This window comes from Nicotiana sylvestris, chromosome 12 (genome assembly GCF_000393655.2).
Source record: "Nicotiana sylvestris chromosome 12, ASM39365v2, whole genome shotgun sequence".
Lineage (NCBI taxonomy): Eukaryota > Viridiplantae > Streptophyta > Magnoliopsida > Solanales > Solanaceae > Nicotiana > Nicotiana sylvestris.
Genome location: NC_091068.1, coordinates 117,158,650 through 117,181,618, shown reverse-complemented (window position 1 = coordinate 117,181,618; position 22,969 = coordinate 117,158,650). Strand labels below are relative to the sequence as shown.

Genomic DNA, 22,969 nt, shown 5'->3' with positions numbered 1-22,969 from the left:
AATACCTGCAGTGTAAGTTCAGCGCTGAGCCGGGGGAAGTGGGCATGGATGTGAGGCTTGAATCACATGTCATCCCAAGTACATGCAGCTTCAAGTACCTTGGGTCAGTTACGCAGGGGGGATGGGAGATCGACGAAGATGTCACACATCGTATTAGGGTATGATGGATGAAGTAGAGGCTAACTTCTAATACCTACAACTAGTAGTTGTAGAATTGAACTTTAATTTAGATTAAACATGGGCATCCTTAATTTACTTTAGTTGAGTACAAACCTTTTTAAATAAGTTGAGATGTGCCATCCAATCACATAGCATATGGCCCTCATATTAGTACAAATACTAGTGTAGAAAATACTTTGAACTCTCGTATTTTTCTTTAAGCGCATTAATTAAATAAATTATCATAGCTACGGGTACGGTTCCCATGACATAGTTGTGATACTTAATTTTCAAATTCGGGGGTACATTTATGTGATCCGACCATAACAACTAACAATGTTAATAAATTAAACATGTTGTAGATCGTGGGTACGGTTCCCGTGATAAGATTCGCAATGTGTACCAAACAAACAAGTGTACGACAATCGTAACTTATTCTAGAATAATTTCATAATTAATTAAAAGCGGTCAAAGGGTAAAAAAATGCACAATAGGATTAAAATATGTAATTAATCAGATAATTAGGCTAATAATAATAGTTGAGCAACCGTGCTAAAACCACGGAACCCAGGAATGCCTAACACCTTCTCCCGGGTTAATAGAATTTCTTACCCAGATTTTTGTGTTTCGTGGACTGTAAAACAGAGTCAAACTTCCTCGATTCGGGATTTTAAATCGGTGACTTGGGACACCATAAATTATCCCATGTGGCGACTCTAAACTTAAATAAATAATCCAGTTTTGGTTTTGTCACTTTAATTTGAAAAACTCCCCTATACCCCTTTTCCGGGGTAGAAAAAGGAGGTGTGACAGCTCTGGCGACTCTGCTGGGGACAAGAACCTAGAATCTCTTGTTCATGGTTTAGAATTTGAGCTTAAAATACCTTTTATAATTGGCTTTTATTTATTATCTGTTTTGTATTATATGTTTGGGCCTAATGTGCTAAATGCCGCTTTTACCGCTTTGATATTATTTGAATTGTATGTAAACTGTTGTGAAACCCTTCTCTTCTCATCTTCGAGGAAGTGCACGCTGGCGTGACTTCTTTTCTATTAGTGTCTTACCCTAATTTAGAAAGAGGTTCAAACAAGTTACAAAGCCGGATGGCCTTTTGGTTCCCGGTACGTAGCCCCCCTCGGCTCGAGTTGTCCGCTCGGGTACACCAAGTCTAGAATAATATACCCAGGTTTTAAGCCTAGAATAACTCAGCCTCATGCCGGATCCCTAGTAAAAACGCTTGTTTGCATCATGTGCATTTGACATTGGGGACTCAACATTGGTGTTGGGTCTATCTAGGACAGGTATACCCGAAAATAAAAAAAAGACCAACCTGATACATTTTTTTACGTGCTACTTGTGCATCCATTTGTTTTGGCTTACATAGTGACTGGCTTCTGGATTAGGTAGGAAAAATAAAAAAGGAAAACCAAGTTTGGGATATGAGAGAGAATTTCATCCATTTCCCAAAGTCCGGTATCCAAAATATCCCGAAACTCGACCAAAGTTTTTGAAAAAAAAGGGAAAAGTTATTTCAAAGTGTTTGTATTTTTCCATTGTGTCAAAACTGGCCGAACTATGTGGATTTGATTCTCACTGAATGTGGGATACATAGGTAACCCTCATCGGGTTCAGCCCCGCATTTGAAAATATTGGAAAAAATATAAAGTGTCGTCATTTTTGTCGTAAATAAAATGGGGGATGCCGTTTTTGTCTATATAACCGAATGTCCCAACAGGATGTCGGAAGGATGTTTTTTGCAAAAATAGCCACTAACGGTTTCTTTATCAATTTTGACCATTTAGCGAACACAACCCTAAAAACATCCATGTCGAAGTGCTGAAGAGCTGTATTCGCAAAAGTAGCCCTGCTTTATCTGATTTTTTGCAAAATAAACCCTTTTATGAGTTTTTCAAATGAGATTCACTTTTTCTTTAAACCAATCACCTTAATCTAAATGTGCAGAATGAGCACGAGTCAAAATTTACCAATGAAGGTCATGACCAAAATTCCGTTGGAACTACACATGTGGTGGAAAGATTTAGGGTGGGCAAGGACGAGACATGGTCAACCATTATTTGGGGGTGGTCACCGAATTACTAAAGATCAAGCCTAGGGCAGATATAATAAAAGCGTTGGTGACATTTTAGGATCCATCTCACAACGTTCTGCATTTTTCGGACTTCGAACTCACACCTACTTTGGAGAGATAGCTGGTTATGCTGGGAGTACTGAGGGTCTAAGACATAAATACCTGGTCGCTCGAAGGGCCGTCACCCCGCAAAAGTTTTTGGATTTGTTAAAAATAAGCAGAGGGGTCGAGTATGCAGATTTGAAGGGTAGGTTTTCCACTCTATACTTCATATACCAGCGGTACGGACATATCGGAGGATTTGAAAACCCGGAAAGCAGAATCTGTAGTAAGGGGAACCGATCAAAATGGAAAGAGCATAGATGTTTCGCTTTTATGGTGGCATTCTTGGGTCTTCTAGTGTTTCCCAAGAGGGATGGGAATATTGATCTACGGGTAGCCAGAGTCGTCAATACTTTAATTGTCAGTGCCAAGAGCACCCTTGGACCTATGATATTGTCTGAAATATTCCGAGCTCTCATAGCTTGCAAAGACGGAGTAGATTTTTCGAAGGTTGCAATTTGTTGCTACAAAAGTGGATGATTGAGCATCTATATCATCGTCCTCGGTACATGAACTATGGGTCGACAGGGAAAAGCTGCATAGAGGAGTTTGATACAAGGGTCGATGGGTTCAAGACGCCAGAAGGGTTCGTAGATTAAATATCCTGCCTTCGCTTCATAACTGCAGATAAGATAGAGTGGAAGTTGGGTTGGCTTCTTGTTAATGAGATTATATACATGCCTGCCACCGGTCCTCACTTCCTCCTAATGGGTCTCAGAATTATCCAACCTTATGCCCCATACTGGGTTTTGAGACAACTAGGAAGATGTAAAATAACCCCCAAGGACGAAGACCTTAGCATTCATGCAGTCGAGATCCGCTCTGATGGCCAATTTCATGAAGTAGTGGTTCGCCAGATCTGAAGTGTTCCAATATCTGACGGCAAACACCTGAATGCATGATTTATCCGGGGGTGAAGTCTCATCCGGTTACCTTGCTTGATATAAAAGAAGTGTTGAGTTTTGAAGACTAGCCAAAAGGCCCCACCTCCAATAATTTGTTGAAGCATCACAGAAACAATGGGATTGGTTGACCAAAGAAAATGAGTATAGGGCCACCATAAGCAAGTTGGAAAAGCAAGTCAGAGATCTTCAATTTGAGAGTGGTTTGCAAGCCGCTGCGGATGAGGGTGAAAAGAAAATGTTAGCCAAAGAAAATGACGCCTTCCAAGCCCAAATCCAGAAGATGAAAATAGCAGCTGAGAACCCTGCTAGAAATGAAAAGGATGAGAAACTTATAGACAACCTTAGGAGGAAAGTATGTGATTATGGGTTTGATTTGGAAACGACTTAGGGCGAACTAGCAAAGGCCCGAGTAAAGTTGGTCAGGAATGCGGAGGAATGGCCACATTTTGTTCAACAGTTGAAGGAAAAATACGATAAAGGAATCATGGGGTTGGAAAAAAAGATCAATACCCTTGAGAGCGAAATGACCAAGCAAGCAAAGAACTTCAAAGCGGAAAGAGAACACTGATATGCCTTGATGTCACAACTAAAAGAGGACCTGCAACAATTGTAATAGCAAAATCATACGACCACACAAGGTGATCATGGCTGGCAAAGAAATGGAAGTGAGTGTTATTGACCCGCCAAGAGAGGAGGAAGAATCTGAGTCCGGTTTGAAAGAAGAGTTACATAAGCTAAAGCACCAATACCAGGCATGGATGAAAGGGAATCCTCCACCATCATGCCCCGCCAACCCTGCTTTTATCCCACCGCTGGCTAAATCTCAAGAGCCCCCCGTTGTTGAGTTATCCCCACAACACGCACCAAGCTTCACCCCATACCACCACTATCATGGAACCACTTCCCAAACCATCCAAGCTCTACCAGCCAAAACAACCACATACCCCCCTCTGCCAGCCACCCCTATCTTTGTAGCACCTCCCCCATCTATACTCCATCGATCTTCCAGTGAGCCGGTATTCCAAGCACAAGATAACCAGTACTACACCCCAGAGCGCACCTTCAAAGTCCTAGACCACCTATATTTGACTAAGATAGAGAAAAATCCCAGTAAAAGCTTCATGGAGTATGGTTTCCGATGGAAAGAACAGGCGGCACGAGTCGACCCTCCAATGAAGGAAAATGAAATGGTGGATTGCTTTCTTCAGACCTTGGAGCCTACTTACTTTGGTCATCTGGTCTCGGCCGTAGGTAAGTCTTTCAATGAAGTGGTGAAGATGGGAGGAATGGTAGAGGAGGGGCTCAAGTCGAGCAAGATGATAAGCTACTCTGCCATCAAAGCAACCACACAAGCGATCCAGAATGGCACCGGGGGCGTGTTAGGGAAAAATAAGAAAGAAGATATTGCTATGGTTGTCTCAAGATCGTGTCCTGGCCAGAGGGGTCCGCCACACCATTACAACCAGCCTCAACCCCAGCCTCAAACCTACACCCAAATGCTATATAATCCACCCCAACACTACTTCCCACAACCAGACCCTCAGTATTCAGTCAGGCCACCACAATACCATGTCCATCACGCATATTCATATGCTCAACCCCCTCCTTACCAGCAATGGCGTGCACCAGCTCCACAAAATACTTACCCTCCTCCACAAACATACCGAAACCCTACTAGTCCAAGCTTTCACCCCAGGACGGAGTATAGGAAGGAAAGGTAGCAACAGAAGCAAACTTTTACCCCGCTTGGAGAGTCTTACACCAGTTTGTTTCAGAGGTTAAAGTAGTTAGGCATTCTAAGGCCGATTGAGTCAAAATTACCAAATCCCCCTCCGAAAAACCTGGATTATTCCCTCAGATATGCATATTGTTCTGATGCTCCAGGGCATGACACCGAAAAATGTTGGCATTTGAAGAGCGCTATCCAAGAGAATATCGATACAAACCAGATTAAGGTCGAAAGACCGGAGGTGCCCCACATCAATAAAAATCCATTGCCAGCCCATGTTGAAACACATATAATTGAGATAGTGTATAAGGATGGGAAACCCGAGAAGCCTTCGAAATCTGTCATGATGATCCGTGCCAGTGAAAATAATTTAATCAAAACCCTAATTGTTACAAATGCAACATCTTCGACAGTTGAGGGGTTGATAGACAAGATAAGCAAGCTAGATGCTAAGCCGTCTGTGGTAGGCGTGAAGGTATCCTAGATGATGTTGAAGCAAAACAAGGAAAGATTAAGGTGGTCGTGCCAGGGGTAGCAAGTAAGCCTGTCATAATTGTGGAAGGAGCTTGCACGACTGCTATTGTCATTAAACGTGTGACCCAGTTGCCGGTAGATGACACCAAGGCCGTCCCGTGGAACTAGAAGCGAGTAGTAGTAACTTATAAGGGTAAAAAAGTGGAAGAGGAAGTTAATGAAACCCGGGGGTTGAATCGTTTGGGGAGATGCTTTACCTATAGGAATTAGGGAAAGCCAAGACACTCAAAGACAGTCCAATTCTAGTGAAGAAACCAGTCACCGAAGAGGAGGCGGAAGAATTTTTGAGAAAAATGAAGGTGCAGGATTACTCCATAATGGAACAATTGAGAAAGACCCCCGCTCAGATTTCTCTTCTATCATTGTTGATACATTCAAACGAGCACCGCTGGGCCCTCATGAATATTCTGAATGAAGCTCATGTCCCTGACAAGATCACAGTGAACCATTTGGAAAAGATTGCCAATAAGATATTTGAGTCAAACAGGATCACCTTCTCGGATGATGAGTTGCCTTTGGAGGGTACGAAGCACAATCGAGCTCTTTATCTCACAGTGAAATGCGAAGATTCTATAATCACAAGGGTGCTAGTTGCCAATAGTTCCAATGCAAACATTTTCCCTCTCTCCACTCTACACAAGTTGAAAATTGATGCTGAGAGGATCCACAAGAACAATATATGCGTTCGAGGTTTTGACGGAGGGGAAAGGGTTCTGTTGGAGATATCATGCTCGAGCTGACAATAGGAGCAGTTGAATTTACGATGGAGTTCCATGTACTAGATGTGGCTATTTCTTACAACTTGGTATTGGGTAGGCCCTAGATACATATTGCCAAAGCAGTCCCATCCTCTCTACACCAGATGGAAAAGTTCGAGTGGGACAAACACGAGATCGTTGTGCATGGTGATAAGAACTTATGTTCTTACAATGATACATACATCACGTTTATCGAGGCCGAAAATGATAAGGGGCTTTGGGTTTACTAGGTTTTTGAGACAGTGTCACTTGAGAAGGTTCCAGAAGGGGAATGTATTCCATGTCCAAAGCTAGCTTCTGCAACCGTCATGGTAGCAAATTAAATATTGAAGAATGGTTTGTACCGGGCAAGGGTTTGGGTGCATCTTTGTAAGATATCATGCAACCAATGTCTCTACGTGAAAATCTGGGTACATTTGGTTTGGGGTTAAAGCCCACATGGGATGATGTGAAGAAGGCTAAAAAGTTGAAAAAGATGGCGTGGTCGCTCCATAAGCCTATCCCACGCCTCTCCAGGTCGTTTGTCAAGTCACGGGTAGGGAAGCGTCCGGTGTCAGCAGTTCCAAAGCCTATGGTTGACTTCGATGAAGAGTTGATTGAAAGGCTTTAGAGTCTATTTGATGAGGTGAACATGGTAGAAATTGGGGATGGTTCTAGCAAAGCGGATGTATAGTTTATCGGGCTGAAAGTGCAGTTTAGCAATTGGAATGCTACTACTCTCCCTACTTGGAAAGAGTCTTGGTTGTTTGCTTTATTTTCCTTTCTATTATCTGGATTATTCCGGGGTTGTAATCCAGATTTTTAATTTTCGCTTGTTTTGATATACAAACCCTTATATCCTTTTTTTTCAATGAAATACAATTTTCCATTTCCATTACATCTGATAGTGTCATTTTTGTCTTTCTTTGTACAGTTCTTTTTATGCTAGTTTCAATGACATGACATGCATGAGGAATCTTCAGCCAGGTCTTAAAAGCCAATCTAACTCTGAAATAATAATCCAAGAAATAGAGTGTGATGATGAAACAAAATATGATGAAGAGGAGGCATTTGAGGAAATTAGTAAAGAACTAAATCATTTTGAAGAGAAACCCAAGCCTAATTTGAATGAAACTGAAGCAATCAATTTAGGGGATCCAGATAATATTAGGGAAACCAAGATATGTGTACACTTGGAACCACAAATCAAGGAAGAAATAATCAAAGCACTATTTGAATATAAAGATATTTTTGCATGGTCATATGATGACATGCCGGGTTTGAGAATTAACTTTGTAGTTCACAAATTGCCAACTAATCCGGCATTCCCTCCCGTCAAGCAGAAGTTAAGGAAGTTCAAGACATACATAAGTGTGAAAATCAAGGAAGAAATCACAAAACAGTTGGATGCAAAGGTCATTCGAGTCACGTGATACCCTACTTGGTTAGCTAATGTTGTGCCAGTACCAAAGAAGGATGGTAAGACCAGGGTGTCCATTGATTACCGCGATCTCAATAAAGTGAGTCCAAAGGATAACTTCCTATTGCCAAATATTCACATTTTGATTGATAATTGTGCCAAGCATGAGATCGGGTCTTTTGTGGATATTTATGTGGGATATCACCAGATTTTAATGGATAATGAAGATGCAGAAAAGACAGCATTCATCACACCATGGGGAACGTATTGCTACAGGTAATGCCATTTAGTTTGAACCCTGCAAAGTGTGCATTTGGTGTTCCGTTTGGGAAACTGTTGGGGTTCATATTCAGTCGGCGAGGCATTGAGTTGGATCTGTCAATGATCAAAGCTATCCAAGAAATTGCCACCCCTAAGGAATAAGACTGAGGTGATGAGTTTGCTCGGGCATTTAAACTATATCAGCACGTTTATCGCACAACTAACGACAACTTGTGAGCCCATCTTTAAGTTGCTAAAAAAGGATGCTGCAGTCAAATGGACTGATGAGATCCGGGAGTCATTTGATAAGATCATGGGGTACTTGTCAAACCCACCTATGTTGGTCCTGCCGAAACCCGAGAGACCTTTAATTCTCTATTTGACAGTCTTGGATAATTCATTCGGTTCTGTGTTGGGTCACCATGACATCATTGGTAGGAAGGAGCAAGCCATCTATTATCTTAGCAAGAAGTTCACATCCTATGAGGTTAAGTATACTCCCCTTGAAAAGACATGTTGCGCCCTGACTTGGGTGGCTCAAAAGTTGAAGCACTATTTGTCGTCCTACACTACTTACCTCATTTCTTGCCTGGATCCTCTAAAGTATATCTTTCAGAAGCCTATGCCCACAGGAAGACTTGCAAAGTGGCAGATTTTTCTCACAGAGTTTGACATCATCTATGTTACTCGAACCGCGAAGAAAGCCCAAGCATTGGTCGATCATTTGGCCGAGAACCCGGTGGATGAAGAGTATGAGCCATTGAGGAATTATTTTCCTGATGAAGAAGTGATAAATATTGATGAGGTGGAGCAGGATGAAAACCCAGGTTGGAAACATTTCTTTGATGGAGTTGCTAACATGAAAGGTGTCGGAATATGGGCTGTGCTCATTTCTGAAATAAAGCAACACTATCCTATTACAGCCCAACTATGTTTTTATTGTACCAACAACATGGCTGAGTATGAGGCATGCATTCTAGGTTTGAGATTAGTTGTAGATATGGGAGTCTAGGAAGTCTTGGTCCTGGGAGATTCAGATTTGTTGGTGGACCAAATTCAGGGAGAATGTGAGACTTGGGATTTAAAGCTCATACCGTATCGACAATGTTTGCATGATCTTTGTCAATGATTCAGATCTGTAGAGTTCAGTCATATTCCTAGGATCCATTATAAGGTTTCCGATGGCTTGGCTACTTTGGCGTCAATGTTACACCATCCGGATAAGGCATATGTATACCCTCTGCATATTCAAGTTCATGATCAGTATGCTTACTGTAATGTGGTTGAGGAGGAACTTCATGGTGAACCATGGTTCCATGATATCCCGGAATACATCAAGATTGGGGTGTATCCGGTATAGTTCTCAGGTGATCAAAAGAAAAAAAATCGACATTTAGCTAGTAGATTTTTCTTGAATGGGGGAATTTAGTACAAAAGAACTCCAAATCTTGGACTACTAAGGTGGATAGATGCTAAACAAGCCACGACCATCATGACCGAAGTGCATTCCGAAGTTTGCAGACCGCATATGAGTGGGTATATTTTTGCAAAGAAAATTCTTCGAGCAGGGTATTATTGGCTCACCATGGAACGAGATTGAGTCAGTTTTGTGCGCATGTGTCATCAATGCTAGGGACACGGTGGTTTGATTCACTCTCCACCGTCTGAGTTGCATACTATGTTTGCCCTTTGGCCTTTTGTTGCTTGGGGCATGGATGTCATTGGACCGATTGAGCCAGCAGCATCAAATGGGAGTAGGTTTATTCTGGTGGCCATCGACTATTTCACTATGTAGGTTGAAGCTATGACTTTCAAATCTGTGACGAAGAAGGCAGTGGTCGATTTTGTTCACTCAAACATCATTTGCCGGTTCGAAATTCCTAAGGTAATCATCACGGACAATGGTGCTAATCTTTACAGCCATTTGATGAAAGAAGTATGCCAACAGTTCAGGATTACGCATTGTAATTCCACTCTATATATCCCCAAGGTGAATGGAGCTGTTGAGGTGGATAACAATAGTATAAAAAAGATACTTTGAAAGATGGTGCAAGGTTTTAGGCAATGGCATGAAAAGTTGCCTTTTGCTTTGCTGGGTTACCACACTACTATTCGCACTTCAGTAGGTGCAACTCCTTATTTGTTGGTATATGGTACTGAAGCAGTTATACCCGCAGAAGTTGAAATTCTATCCCTTAGAATTGTTGTTGAAGTAGAAATTGATGATGATGAGTGGGTCAAAACCCAGTTGGAGAAATTAAGCCTGATTGATGAAAAAAGACTGGCAGCAGTATGTCATGGTCAATTGTATCAGAAGAGGATGGCGAGAGCATACAACAAGAAGGTGCATCCCCGAAAATTTGAAGTGGGTCAGCAAGTATTGAAACACATCCTTACACATCAAGCTAAAGCTAAAGGCAAGTTTGCCCCAAATTGGCAGGGGTCATTCATTGTAACAAGAGTGTTGTCCAATGGTGCTTTGTATTTAACAGATATAGAAGGCAAATGTGTAGATATGACTATCAATTCTGACGTAGTCAAAAGATATTATGTATGATTTCTTTGGTTCGTCTAAATTGTGTTGTTTGTACTTGGCATGTTTTGAAGATTGGAATGACGAAGGCATTTTATTCTGCTATCTACACACTCTAACCTTTGTTACCCCTTTTGAGCCTTATTATTATCTTTCATACCTCTCTTTTGGAATCAGAAGTAGAGTTTAGAAATACTAATATAGAAGATAAACAAAAAGAGAAAAGAGAAATAGAAAATGAAAAAAAGTAAAGCTAAATAAAGAAAGGAAAAAGAAAAGAAAAGAAAAAAAAGAAAAGAATAGAAAAGAAAGAAGAAGAAAAAAAAAAGTAACAAAAACAAAGCAATTCCTATGTCTTGAACTATGTTCGACCTGATTCTTTTTAAGGATACGTAGGCAGCCTCACAGTTTGGTCCCATCAAAATAAAAATTCAAAATTCCCCAGGCAAAGAAACCGGGGCAGAAGTTGTGGTTTTGTAAAAGATGTGATTCCAAAAGTTGTAATTCTGACCCCTTTAATTTTAAGATATTCTAAGCCTTTATGATATCCTTTCTGTCTAACCCTATCCAAAAGCCTACATTACGGTCCAAAGAAAGACCTTCCGATCAATCTTTGAGGAATGCCAAGTCAAGCGAGATAGAGGTATGATTCACATAACGGGCAACACTCCGTTCTACAAGTTGTGGTTTTGTAAAGATCTGATTCAAAAAGTTGTAATTCTGAGCCCTTTTAAGATGTTCTTGAGCCTTTATGATACCTTTTCTTTCTAACACTATCCAAAATCCTACACTACAATAAAAAGGAAGACCTTCTGATCAATCTTCGAGGAATGCCATGTCAAGCGAGATAGAGGTATGATTCTCAACATGGGCAACACTCTGTTCTATGCAAGGAAAATGAATAAATGAGAGAGTCTTATTGGTGAAAACCTTCACGGGCACCGAAAGGCGATGGAAAGCTGACAAAAAAATTAAAAATGAGAGAGTCTTACTGGTGAAAACCCTCCCGGGCACTATAAGGCGACAGTGAGTTGAGAGATTAACAAATGAGAGAGGTTTATTGGTGAAAACCCATCAGGTCACTACAAGCCGAATGAGGCTCGTGACTTTGCTGAGAGATTGGATTATAGAAAATCACGGTTTCAAAGTATGAAGACGGGGCACAAAATGAAATATGATTAGGTGAATGGTCTAGGATGATTAATCTGAAATGCATGTCATGATCATTGGTACCAGCAGCTTTGCTTAGATGAGTCTCTTTTCCATCTTTCCTCAAACAGTCATCTTGTTTCAAATTTTCTTCTTTATTCCTAATTCTTGAAGTCACTTCGTTTCATTTTCTTTTGGGTCTACTTTCTCTAAGTCTTTTCCAATGTTAGCCTTCCTAAGCAAGGAAGAAAGGATTTCCTAGCTTATTAACAACTTTCAATTACATAAAGCAAAGTGCGGGCAAAGCATACCAGAAATAACATGATTCAAAATGAGAGATAAGGTGTTAGTAGGAGTTCAAGTGGTCAAGTGTTTTCGCGAACTTTGAGGAGGTATAGAGGTTCAAATTGGAAAGAAATAAATGTAAAACAGCAAATTGAGTGTGAAGCACTTGGGTCATTCAGGATTCTTTGGCTGAGGTTCGATTAGAAGGTCGAACAATTCTTTGCTAGCCCAAGGCAGCTAATCGGAAAAGCATGGTAGTGGAAAGGCTACCTTCAACAAGAATGCCGCAAACTAACCACCACATTTTCGAACTCATAAGATTTTTCTTTGATTGAAACAGGGGCAGGAAAGCTGAGAGAAAACTAAAATGAGAGAGTCTTATTGGTGAAAACCTTTGTGGGCACTGTAAGGCGACAGTGAGTCACAAGATGAACAAATGAGAGAGGCTTGCTGGTAAAAACCCGTCAGGGCACTACATGCTGAATGAGGCTCATGACTTTGTAGAGAGATTGGATTATGGGAATCTCGGTTTTAAAGTATGAAGGCGGGGCACAAAATGAAATATGATTAGGTGAACAGTTTGGGCTGAATAATCCGAAATGCATGTCATGATCATTGGTACCAACTGCTTCGCTCAGATGAGTCTCTTTTCCATTCTTCCTCAAATAGTCATCTTGTTTCAAATTTTCCTCTTTATTCCCAATTCTCGAAGTCACTTCATTTCATTTTCTTTTGGGTCTACTTCTATAAGTCCTTTTCAATGTTAGCCTTGTTAAGCAAGCAAGAAAGGATTGCAAATCTTATTACCAACTTTCAATTTCACAAAGTAAAGTGCGACCAAAGCATACCAGAAATAACATGATTCAAAATGAGAAATAAGGTGTTAATGGGAGTTCAAGTAGTCACTTGGTTTCGTGAATTTTTAAGGAATATAAAGGTTCAAATTGGAAGGACAAAAATGTAAAACAGCAGGATGAGTACGAGGCACTCGAGTCATTCAGAGTTCTGTGGTTGAGGTTCGATCAGAAGGTCAAACAATTCTTTGTTAGCCCAAGGCGGCTAATCGGAACAAAGCATGGCAGTGAAAATGCCACCTTCAGTAAGAATGCCACAAACTAACCACCACATTTTGAAAATGATAAGATCTTCTTTGATTGAAATAGTGGTAGGAAAATTCGTTTGTTCCGGTGGAACCCTACGTGAGGAAAGCAGGCACCAGACAGGTTCGACCGTAAAGATTTCAATAACCTCCTGGATAATGGGATTTAATTTAAAGTTCTTAGGACCCTCCTGGATAATGGAATTTAATTTAAAGTTTTCAGGACCCTCATGAATAATGGGATTTAATTTAAAGTTCTCAGGACCCTCCTGGACAATGGAATTTAATTTAATGTTTTCAGGACCCTCCTGGATAATGGGATATAATTTAAAGTTTTCAGGACCCTCCTGGATAATGGGATTTAATTTAAAGTTCTCAGGACCCTTCTGGAGAATGGGATTTCATTTAAAGTTTTCAGGGCCCTCCTGGATAATGGGATTTAATTTTGAGTTTCCAGGAACTTCCTGAATAAAGGGATGTAGTTTTAAGCTGTCAGGACCCTGCTGGATAATGAGATTTAATTTCGAGTTCTCAGGACCCTCCTAGATAATGGGATTTAATTTCAAGTTTTCAGGAACCGCCTGGATAATGGGATTTAGATTCAAGTTTTCAGGGCCCTCCAAGATAATGGGATTTAACTTTTATATTCTTAGGGTTCTTTTGTATAACATGATTCGATTAACACTCACAGATGTTCCCGAAACCAAACATGGGCAGAAAGTTTTTTTTGTTTTGTCTATTTTATTGTAATGGCAGGCGCCCACCTGGATAACAAGGGAATTCATTTTCATTTTTCAGCATCAGGTGCCCACCTAGATAACAAGGAAATACATTTAGAGTTTTTCATCAGGTGCCCACATGGATAACAAGGGAATACATTTAAAGCTTTTGCATTAGGCGCCCACCTGGATAATGAAGGAATACATTCCATGTTTTGCATCAGGCGCCCACCTGGATAACAAGGGAATACATTTCAAGTTTTGCATGAGGCGCCCACCTGGATAACAAGGGAATACATTTCAAGTTTAACATTAGGCACCTACCTGGATAAGAAGGGAATACATTTCAAGTTTTTGCATCAGGCACCCACCTGGATAACGAGGGAATATATTTCAAGTTTTTGCAACAGGTGCCCACCTAGATAACAAGGAAATATATTTCAATTTTTTGCATCAGGCGCCCACCTGGAAAACAAGGGAATACATTTCATGTTTTTGCATCAGTCGCCCACCTGGATAACAAGGGAATACATTCAAGTTTTGCATCAATTACCCACCTGGATATCAAGGGAATATATTTCAAGTTTTGCATCAGGCGCCCACCTAGATAATACGGAAATACATTTCAAGTTTTGCATCAGGCGCCCACCTGGATAAGAAGGGACTACATTTCAAGTTTTTGCATTAGGTGCCCACCTGGATAACGAGGGAATATATTTCAAGTTTTGCAACAGGTGCCCACCTAGATAATAAGGGAATATATTTCAAGTTTTTGCATCAGGTGCCCACCTGGAAAACAAGGGAATACATTTCAAGTTTTTGCATCAGTCGCCCACTTGGATAACAAGGGAATACATTCAAGTTTTGCATTAGGCACCCACCTGGATATCAAGGGAATATATTTCAAGTTTTGCATCAGGCGCCCACCTGGATAACAAGGGAATACATTTCAAGTTTTGCATCAGGCGCCCACCTAGATAATAAGGGAATACATTTTAAGTTTTTGCATCAGGCGCCCACCTAGATAACGAGGGAATACATTTCAAGTTTTGCAACAGGCGCCCACCTAGATAACAAAGGGAATATATTTCAAGTTTTTGCATCAGGCGCCCACCTAGAAAACAAGGGAATACATTTCAAGTTTTTGCATCAGTCGCCCACCTGGATAACAAGGGAATATATTTCAAGTTTTGCATTAGGTGCCCTCCTGGATAATAAGGGAATACATTTCAAGTTTTAGCATTAGGCGCCCACCTATATAACAAGGGAAAACGTCTTAAGTTTCGCATCAGGCGCCCACCTAGATAACACGGGAATACATTTCTAGTATCACATCAGGCACCCACCTGGATAGCAAGGGATTACATTTAAAGTTTTGTATTAGGCACCCACCTAGATAACAAGGGAAAACATTTCATGTTTTTGCATCAGACGCCCACCTGGAAAAGAAGGGAATACATTTATAATTGGCATCAAGCGCCCACCTGGATAACAAGGGAATACATTTTAAGTTTTGCATCAGGCATCCACCTGGATAAGAAGGGAATACATTTCAAACTTTTGCATCAGGCGCCCACCTGGATAACGAGGGAATACATTTTATGTTTTGCAATAGGCGCCCACCTAGATAACAAGGGAATATATTTCAAGTTTTTGCATCAGGCCCCCACCTGGAAAATAAGGGAATACATTTCAAGTTTTTGTATCAGGTGCCCACCTGGATAACGAGGGAATAAATTTCAAGTTTTTGCAACAGGCGCCCACCTAGATAACAAGGGAATATATTTCACATTTTTGCATCAGGCGCCCACCTGGAAAACAAGGGAATACATTTCAAGTTTTTGCATTAGTCGTCCACCTGGATAACAAGGGAATACATTCAAGTTTTGCATCAGTTACCCACCTGGATATCAAGGAAATACATTTCAAGTTTTGCATTAGGCGCCCACCTAGATAACAAGGGAATACATTTCAAGTTTTGCATCAGGCGCCCACCTGGATAAGAAGGGAATACATTTCAAGTTTTTGCATCAGGCGCCCACCTGGATGACGAGGCAATATATTTCAAGTTTTTCAACAGGCGCCCACCTAGATAACTAGGGAATATATTTCAAGTTTTTGCATTAGGCGCCCACCTGGAAAACAAGGGAATACATTTCAAGTTTTTGCATCAGTCGCCCACCTGGATAACATGGGAATTCATTCAAGTTTTGAATCAGGCAACCTCCTGGATATCAAGGGAATACATTTCAAGTTTGCATCAGGCGCCCACCTGGATAACAAGGGAATATATTTCAAAATTTGCATCAGGCGCCCACCTGAATAATAAGGGAATACATTTCAAGTTTTTGCATCAAGCGCCCACCTAGATAACGAGGGAATACATTTCAAGTTTTGCATCAGGCGCCCACCTGGATAATAAGGGAATACATTTCAAGTTTTAGCCTCAGGCGCCCACCTATATAACAAGGGAATACGTCTTAAGTTTCGTATCAAGCGCCCACCTGGGTAACAAGGGAATACATTTTAAGTTTCGCATCAGGCGCCCACCTGGATAACAAGGGAATACATTTCAAGTTTTACATCAGGCGCCCACCTGGATAACAAGCGAATACATTTCAAGTTTTGCATTAGGCAACCACCTAGATAACAAGGGAAGACATTTCATGTTTTCGCATCAGGCGCCCATCTGGAAAAGAAGGGAATACATTTATAATTGGCATCAGGCGCCCACATGGATAACAAGGGAATACATTTCAAGTTTTGCATCAGGCATCCACCTGGATAAGAAGGGAATACATTTCAAGTTTTTGCATCAGGCGCCCACCTGGATAACGAGGGAATACATTTTATGTTTTGCAATAGGCGCCCACCTAGATAACAAGGGAATATATTTCAAGTTTTTCCATCAGGCCCCCACCTGGAAAATAAGGGAATACATTTCAAGTTTTTGTATCAGGGCCCGCCTGGATAACGAGGGAATACATTTCAAGTTTTTGCAACAGGCGCCCACCTAGATAACAAGAGAATATATTTCAAGTTTTTGCATCAGGCGCCCACCTGGTTAAACAAGGGAATACATTTCAAGTTTTTGCATCAGTTGCCCACCTGGATAACAAGGGAATACATTCAAGTTTTGCATCAGTTACCCACCTGGATATCAAGGGAATACATTTCAAGTTTTGCATCAGGCGCACACCTGGATAAGAAGGGAATACATTTCAAGTTTTGCATCAGGCGCCCACCTGGATAAGAAGGGAATACATTTCAAGTTTTTGCATCAGGCGCCCACCTGGATAACGAGGGAATATATTTCAAGTTTTGCAACAGGCGCCCACCTAGATAACAAGGGAATATATTTAAAGTTTTTGCATCACGCGCCCACCAGGAAAACAAGGCAATACATTTCAAGTTTTTGCATCAGTCGCCCACCTGGATAACAAGGGAATACATTCAAGGTTTGCATCAGGCACCCACCTAGATATCAAGGGAATACATTTCAAGTTTTGCATCAGGCGCCCACCTGGATAATAAGGGAATACATTTCAAGTTTTTCATTAGGCGCCCACCTGGATAATAAGGGAATACATTTCAAGTTTTTGCATCAAGCGCCCACCTAGATAACAAGGGAATACATTTCAAGTTTTGCAACAGGCGCCCACCTAGATAACAAGGGAATATATTTCAAGTTTTTGCATCAGGCGCCCACCTAGAAAACAAGGGAATACATTTCAAGTTTTTGCATCAGTCGCCCACCTGGATAACAAGGGAATACATTTCAAGTTTTGCATCAGGCGCCCCACTGGAAAATAAGGGATTACATTTCAAGTTTTAGCATCAGACGCCCACCTATATAACAAGGGAATACATCTTAAGTTTCACATCAGGCGCCCACCTGGTTAACAAGGGAATACATTTCAAGTTTCACATCAGGCGCCCACCTGGATAACAAGGGAATACATTTCAAGTTTTACACCAGGCACCCACCTGGATAACAAGGAAATACATTTCAAGTTTTGCATTAGGCACCCACCTAGATAACAAGGGAAGACATTTCATGTTTTTGCATCAGGCGCCCACCTGGAAAAGAAGGGAATACATTTATAATTGGCATCAGGCGCCTACCTGGATAACAAGGTAATACATTTCAAGTTTTGCATCAGGCATCCACATGGATAAGAAGGGAATACATTTCAAGTTTTTGCATCAGGCGCTCACCTGGATAACGAGGGAATACATTTTAAGTTTTGCAATAGGCGCCCACCTAGATAACAATGGAATATATTTCAAGTTTTTGCATCAGGCCCCCACCTAGAAAATAAGGGAATACATTTCAAGTTTTTGCATGAGTCGCCCACCAGGAAAATAAGGGAATACATTCACGTTTTGCATCAGGCACCCACCTGGATATCAACGGAAAAAATTTCAAGTTTTGCATTAGGCACCCACCTAGATAACAAGGGAAGACATTTCATGTTTTTGCATCAGGCGCCCACCTGGAAAAGAAGGGCATACATTTATAATTGGGATCAGGCGCCCACCTGAATAACAAGAGAATACATTTCAAGTTTTGCATCAGGCATCCACATGGATAAGAAGGGAATACATTTCAAGTTTTTGCATCAGGCGCTCACCTGGATAACGAGGGAATACATTTTATGTTTTGCAATAGGCACCCACCTAGATAACAAGGGAATATATTTCAAGTTTTTGCATCAGGCCCCCACCTAGAAAATAAGGGAATACATTTCAAGTTTTTGATGAGTCGCCCATTTGGAAAATAAAGGAATACATTCACGTTTTGTATCAGGCACCCACCTGGATATCAAGGGAAAACATTTCAAGTTTTGCATCAAGCGCCCACCTGGATAACAAGGGAATACATTTCAAGTTTTGCTTCAGGCGCTCACCTGGATAATAAGGGAATACATTTCAAGTTTCGCATCAGGCGCCCAGCTGGATAACAAGGGAATACGTTTCAAGTTTCTCATTAGGCTCCCACCTGGATAACAAGGGAATACATTTCAAGTTTCGCATCAGGCGCCCACCTGGATAACAAGGGAATACATTTCAAGTTTTGCATTAGGCACCCACCTGGATAACAAAAGAAGACATTTCATGTTTTTGCATCAGGCACCCACCTGGAAAATAAGGGAATACATTTATAATTGGCTTCAGGCGCCCACCTGGATAACAAGGGAATACATTTCAAGTTTTTGTATCAGGCGCCCACTTGGAAAACAAGGGAATACATTTCAGAATTCAATTCGAGTTAGCAACAAAAGAAGCTCGCCTCGAGAGTGCGAGTCAATAGTTCAAGATGCATGGCAGAACTGCAAAAGTTTCAAGATCAAGTTTGAAGATATATAGATAGGATTCTTTTAATAATAGATCATAGTTTAGCCTAGCTTCTTTTCATTTTGTTTCGGTGTAATAAGGAGTTCAGCAAGCAATACCATCAACAGCAGCAATGAAATCACAGCTTCTCAGTAGTGCGAGCTACCAAAACTTCCAAAACTACATTGACCTAATTCCTTTACAGCCATGGATATGTAGGCAACCTCGAAAGCAGGGTTCGGTCAGCATTTTCAAAATTTCATCCCATGGAGTATCCAAACGGGCAAAAATCGCTCATATTTGCTCACTTTATCTTTGCTCGGAAACTCTTCATGTTTCCATGCAAAGAGGGGCAACTGTGAGCACGTAATTTTTGCCCTATGTGAAATACTCCTACAAATTAAAGAAATAGATTTTTCCAAAATTATTTGAAATGTTATAGGATTTTTGTAGAATTTGGTAATTGTTTGCATTTTTGTGCACGTCTAATTATGTTAAAATCATAAAAAAATGTCAAAAAATATCATGCATTGAATTTGTATTTTGCGTTCATATTTTAGCATTAATTAGTTAATTGCTTTATTAAAATGAAAATCACAAAAAAATAGTCACACCTCCTTTTTCTACCCCGAAACGGGTATATGAGAGTTTTTCCAATTAAAGTGACAAAAATCGAAACGGGATTATTTATTCAAATTTATAGTCGCCACTTGGGATAATTTATGGTGTCCCAAGTCACCATTTTAAAATCCAAATCGAGGAATTTGACTCTTATTTATGGTCCGCGAACACAGAAATCTGGGTAAGGAATTCTGTTAACCTGGGAGAAGGTGTTAGTCATTTCCGAGTTTCGTAGTTTTTGCACGGTCGCTTTAATCATACTTGGCTTAATTAAATTGTCTAATTATTTATTTAAGAACCTATGTGTATTTAACTCTTTTAATTATGAAATTATCCTAAAATGAGTCATGCGTACGTGTACTTATTTCATTGGGCGCGTCAATAATCAAGTCACGCATACGTGTCCACAATTAATCACGCTTTATTAATATTAAGAAAGTTTGGTCGAAGTTGCGCGAATGCATACCCCGATTTTGTTTAGAGTCATAGTTAGCTGAACTAAGTTAGAGGTTCATAATATTTACTCTATATGCATTATATTACATATAATAATCCAACCTTCTTCAATTTTACCCCATTATCAAATCTTCAATGGGTGTCAGCTGATCTTAATCTCTTGGCCGCATGGATAAATTCCACCACCTCTTGTACGTCATCAACTCGCTGCGATGAGAAGTGTTGCTGCATAACACTAAGCAGTTATTCCTTTATCGGGTTAGGGTTAATATGTGCAAGGTTGAGATTTCGCTAGTTACTTCTCTGTTTCAAGAGCAAATCTTCATGTCCAAACAATTGAAGCATTACTGTTATCCTTCTCATTTATTTAGATTTAAATAAATTAATATTCAGCAATCAATGTAGCACACCAACAATATTACATTCAGTCAAATTTAAACAATAAACTAAATTAACACAAGTAATTTTACATATAAGTATCACAATAGCATCATTAAAATTAAGATCAGCGAGAGATGGACCTTCTACAACTAAAAAAAACTTCCCTATACTGAAGAAACTCCATTACAACGGACTCCCGTAATTTAGATTCGACCGAAAAATAACAATAGGGACATAAGCTTGAACTGTGCACCTCGTCGACAACCTCGAACTGTACTCACTGGACTCATGTGACTTGAAACCACCTCGGCTTTCACAGGGAAATCTCGAACTCCAACTCAGAAACTTCAGCTACACATCATTAAGAAGGAAGTCGATTATGGTTTTCACTGAATTTTGGTGAGAGTTTGGATTGAAATGGCCACAGAAAGTGGTGCGCTTTGGTGGAGTTGTGACGGCTGTTATGGCTTGGAGATGAAGAGGGTGGCCGTGTTTGATTTTTCTGGCGAGTCTGGTGACGGGAAAGAGCGGCACCGACAGGGATCTTCAAGAGAAGGGGGTGTCACGACTATTCTTTGCTTTTTTTCTTTGTCCGTCGTGTGCCTATGTGTGTGTGTTAGTGAGAAAATTGAAGAAAGGAGGGGGTGGGCGATGGGTCTAGTTAAGAAGCGGGTACAATCGCTAGTTTTATCCGGCACCGGCGCGGCTTTGGTGTTTTGGGGTCACCGGTTGAAGGTGAAGAAGCTAGAACAGCTGGGGTTCGAGATGGAGTTCGGGGGGTTTCCTTTTAGGTCTATGCAGATTTTGGTGGTTGATCAGGAATGTGGGTAGTGGCTCCGTTTGGTTTTTAGCGATGGTGAAGGGGTGGGAGAGGGGGTGACCGGCGATGGGGTCAGAGATGGCCGCTCTCTGTTGAAGAAGACGACGGCAGGGGGGTTCCGCTTTTTTGGTCTTTTTTTGGCTGATACCCTTTTTTTGGTAGGGATTATCCTTTTTTGTTTTTATGTCTAGGTTAGTCCAAATAAAATCTTGGGAAGGTCAAAAATTACATGTCTATAACTACTCCTCTTTGACTGGAAACACAAAGAGTTTTCAGACAAAGAATGACGGGACCTGTTTTTTGACTCGACCCTTATTTAGAGAGACCAAAAACTAAGAGAAAGGAGAATATGACCGAGCCCTGGTATCTGAGCTGCCTATATATCCTTGGCTATAAAGGAATCAGGCCACGGGTAGTTCAGAAGTAGGAACAGTGATGGAGTATACCGAGGTAGAGAGCCGATTGAGGTGACGTTTCATCGAGGTTCCGGTCCGCGGCCCTGTTATTACATCAAAATCAAAAAATGAAAAAGACTAACTAAGCTTGTCAACTATGAGTTACAAGATTCCTATCTATAAGTCTTTTGAAGCTTGATCTTGAGTCTTGAATGGTTCTTCATGCACATTTTAGATTTGAACCTTGACACTTGCTAGCTACAGGTGCTAGTTCATTCTTCTTCAGCTTTTTCAAATCAAGACCAGACATGTAGCGTTCGTGACTTCAACCATGTCATGAGCAGTTCACATCTTTATCTGCTTCTGCATTTTAGATTCACTTCTTTTTCCTTTCTTTTATTCTGGATTGATACTACTTCTATTGGTCATCTCGAATTGTTGATTCGCCTTCTTACCGCGAGCTTCTGCTACTTGACTTTCCATGTTCTCCAGGTGGGCACCTGCTACTGAAACTTGAAATGAATTCCCTTGTTCTCTAGGTGGGGGCATGCTACCAATACTTGAAATGAATTCTCTTGTTCTCGAGGTGGGCGCCTGCTGCCGATACCTGAAATGAATTCCCTTGTTCTCCAGATGGGCGCCTGTTGCCGATACTAGAAAGAATTCCCTTGTTCTCTAGGTGGGTGCCTGCTGCCGATACTTGTATTGAAATCCCTTATTCTCCAGGTGGGCGCCTGCTGCCGATACTTGAACTGAATTCCCTTATTCTCCAGGTGGGCATCTACTGCCGATACTTGAAATGAATTCCATTGTACTCCAGGTGGGCGCCTGCTGCCGATACTTGAACTGAATTCCCTTGTTTTTCAGGTGGGCGCATGATGCAAAAACATGAACTGAATTCTCTTGTTTTCCAGGTGGGTGCCTGATTCAAAAACATAAAATGTATTGCCTTGTTATCCAGGTGGGTTCCTGATTTCAAGACTTGAAATGTATTCCCTTGTTTTCCAGGTGGGCGCCTGATGCCAAAACTTGAAATGTATCCCTTTGTTTTCCAGGTGGGCGCCTGATGCCAAAACTTGAAATGTATTCCCTTGTTTTTCAGGTAGACACCTAATGCCAAACTTGAAATAAATTCCCTTGTTTTCCAAGTTGGCGCCTGCATTGTGGCAAAACAAAAGAAACTTTTCTGCCCCAGTTTGCTATCGGGAACATCTGTGAGTGTTAATCGAGTCTTGTT

General features: G+C 40.9%; 3 protein-coding genes across 3 annotated transcripts; all 3 read left to right on the top strand.

Moving 5' to 3' along the window:
• The first annotated feature begins 3,900 nt into the window (after window positions 1–3,900).
• On the top strand, window positions 3,901–8,099 carry LOC138883592 (uncharacterized). Its single transcript, XM_070164288.1, has 6 exons — window positions 3,901–4,507; window positions 5,141–5,460; window positions 5,723–6,229; window positions 6,336–6,424; window positions 7,191–7,323; window positions 7,953–8,099. The coding sequence occupies exons 1-6, from the start codon at window positions 3,901–3,903 to the stop codon at window positions 8,097–8,099; spliced, it is 1,803 nt and encodes a 600-aa protein (XP_070020389.1).
• A 151-nt stretch (window positions 8,100–8,250) lies between these two features.
• On the top strand, window positions 8,251–9,978 carry LOC104243285 (uncharacterized). Its single transcript, XM_070164287.1, has 4 exons — window positions 8,251–8,424; window positions 8,554–8,897; window positions 9,072–9,291; window positions 9,733–9,978. Exons 1-4 carry the CDS (start codon window positions 8,251–8,253, stop codon window positions 9,976–9,978), a joined length of 984 nt encoding a protein of 327 aa, XP_070020388.1.
• Window positions 9,979–9,981: 3 nt separating this feature from the next.
• On the top strand, window positions 9,982–20,910 carry LOC138883591 (uncharacterized). Its single transcript, XM_070164286.1, has 2 exons — window positions 9,982–10,411; window positions 20,837–20,910. Exons 1-2 carry the CDS (start codon window positions 9,982–9,984, stop codon window positions 20,908–20,910), a joined length of 504 nt encoding a protein of 167 aa, XP_070020387.1.
• Window positions 20,911–22,969: the final 2,059 nt, after the last annotated feature.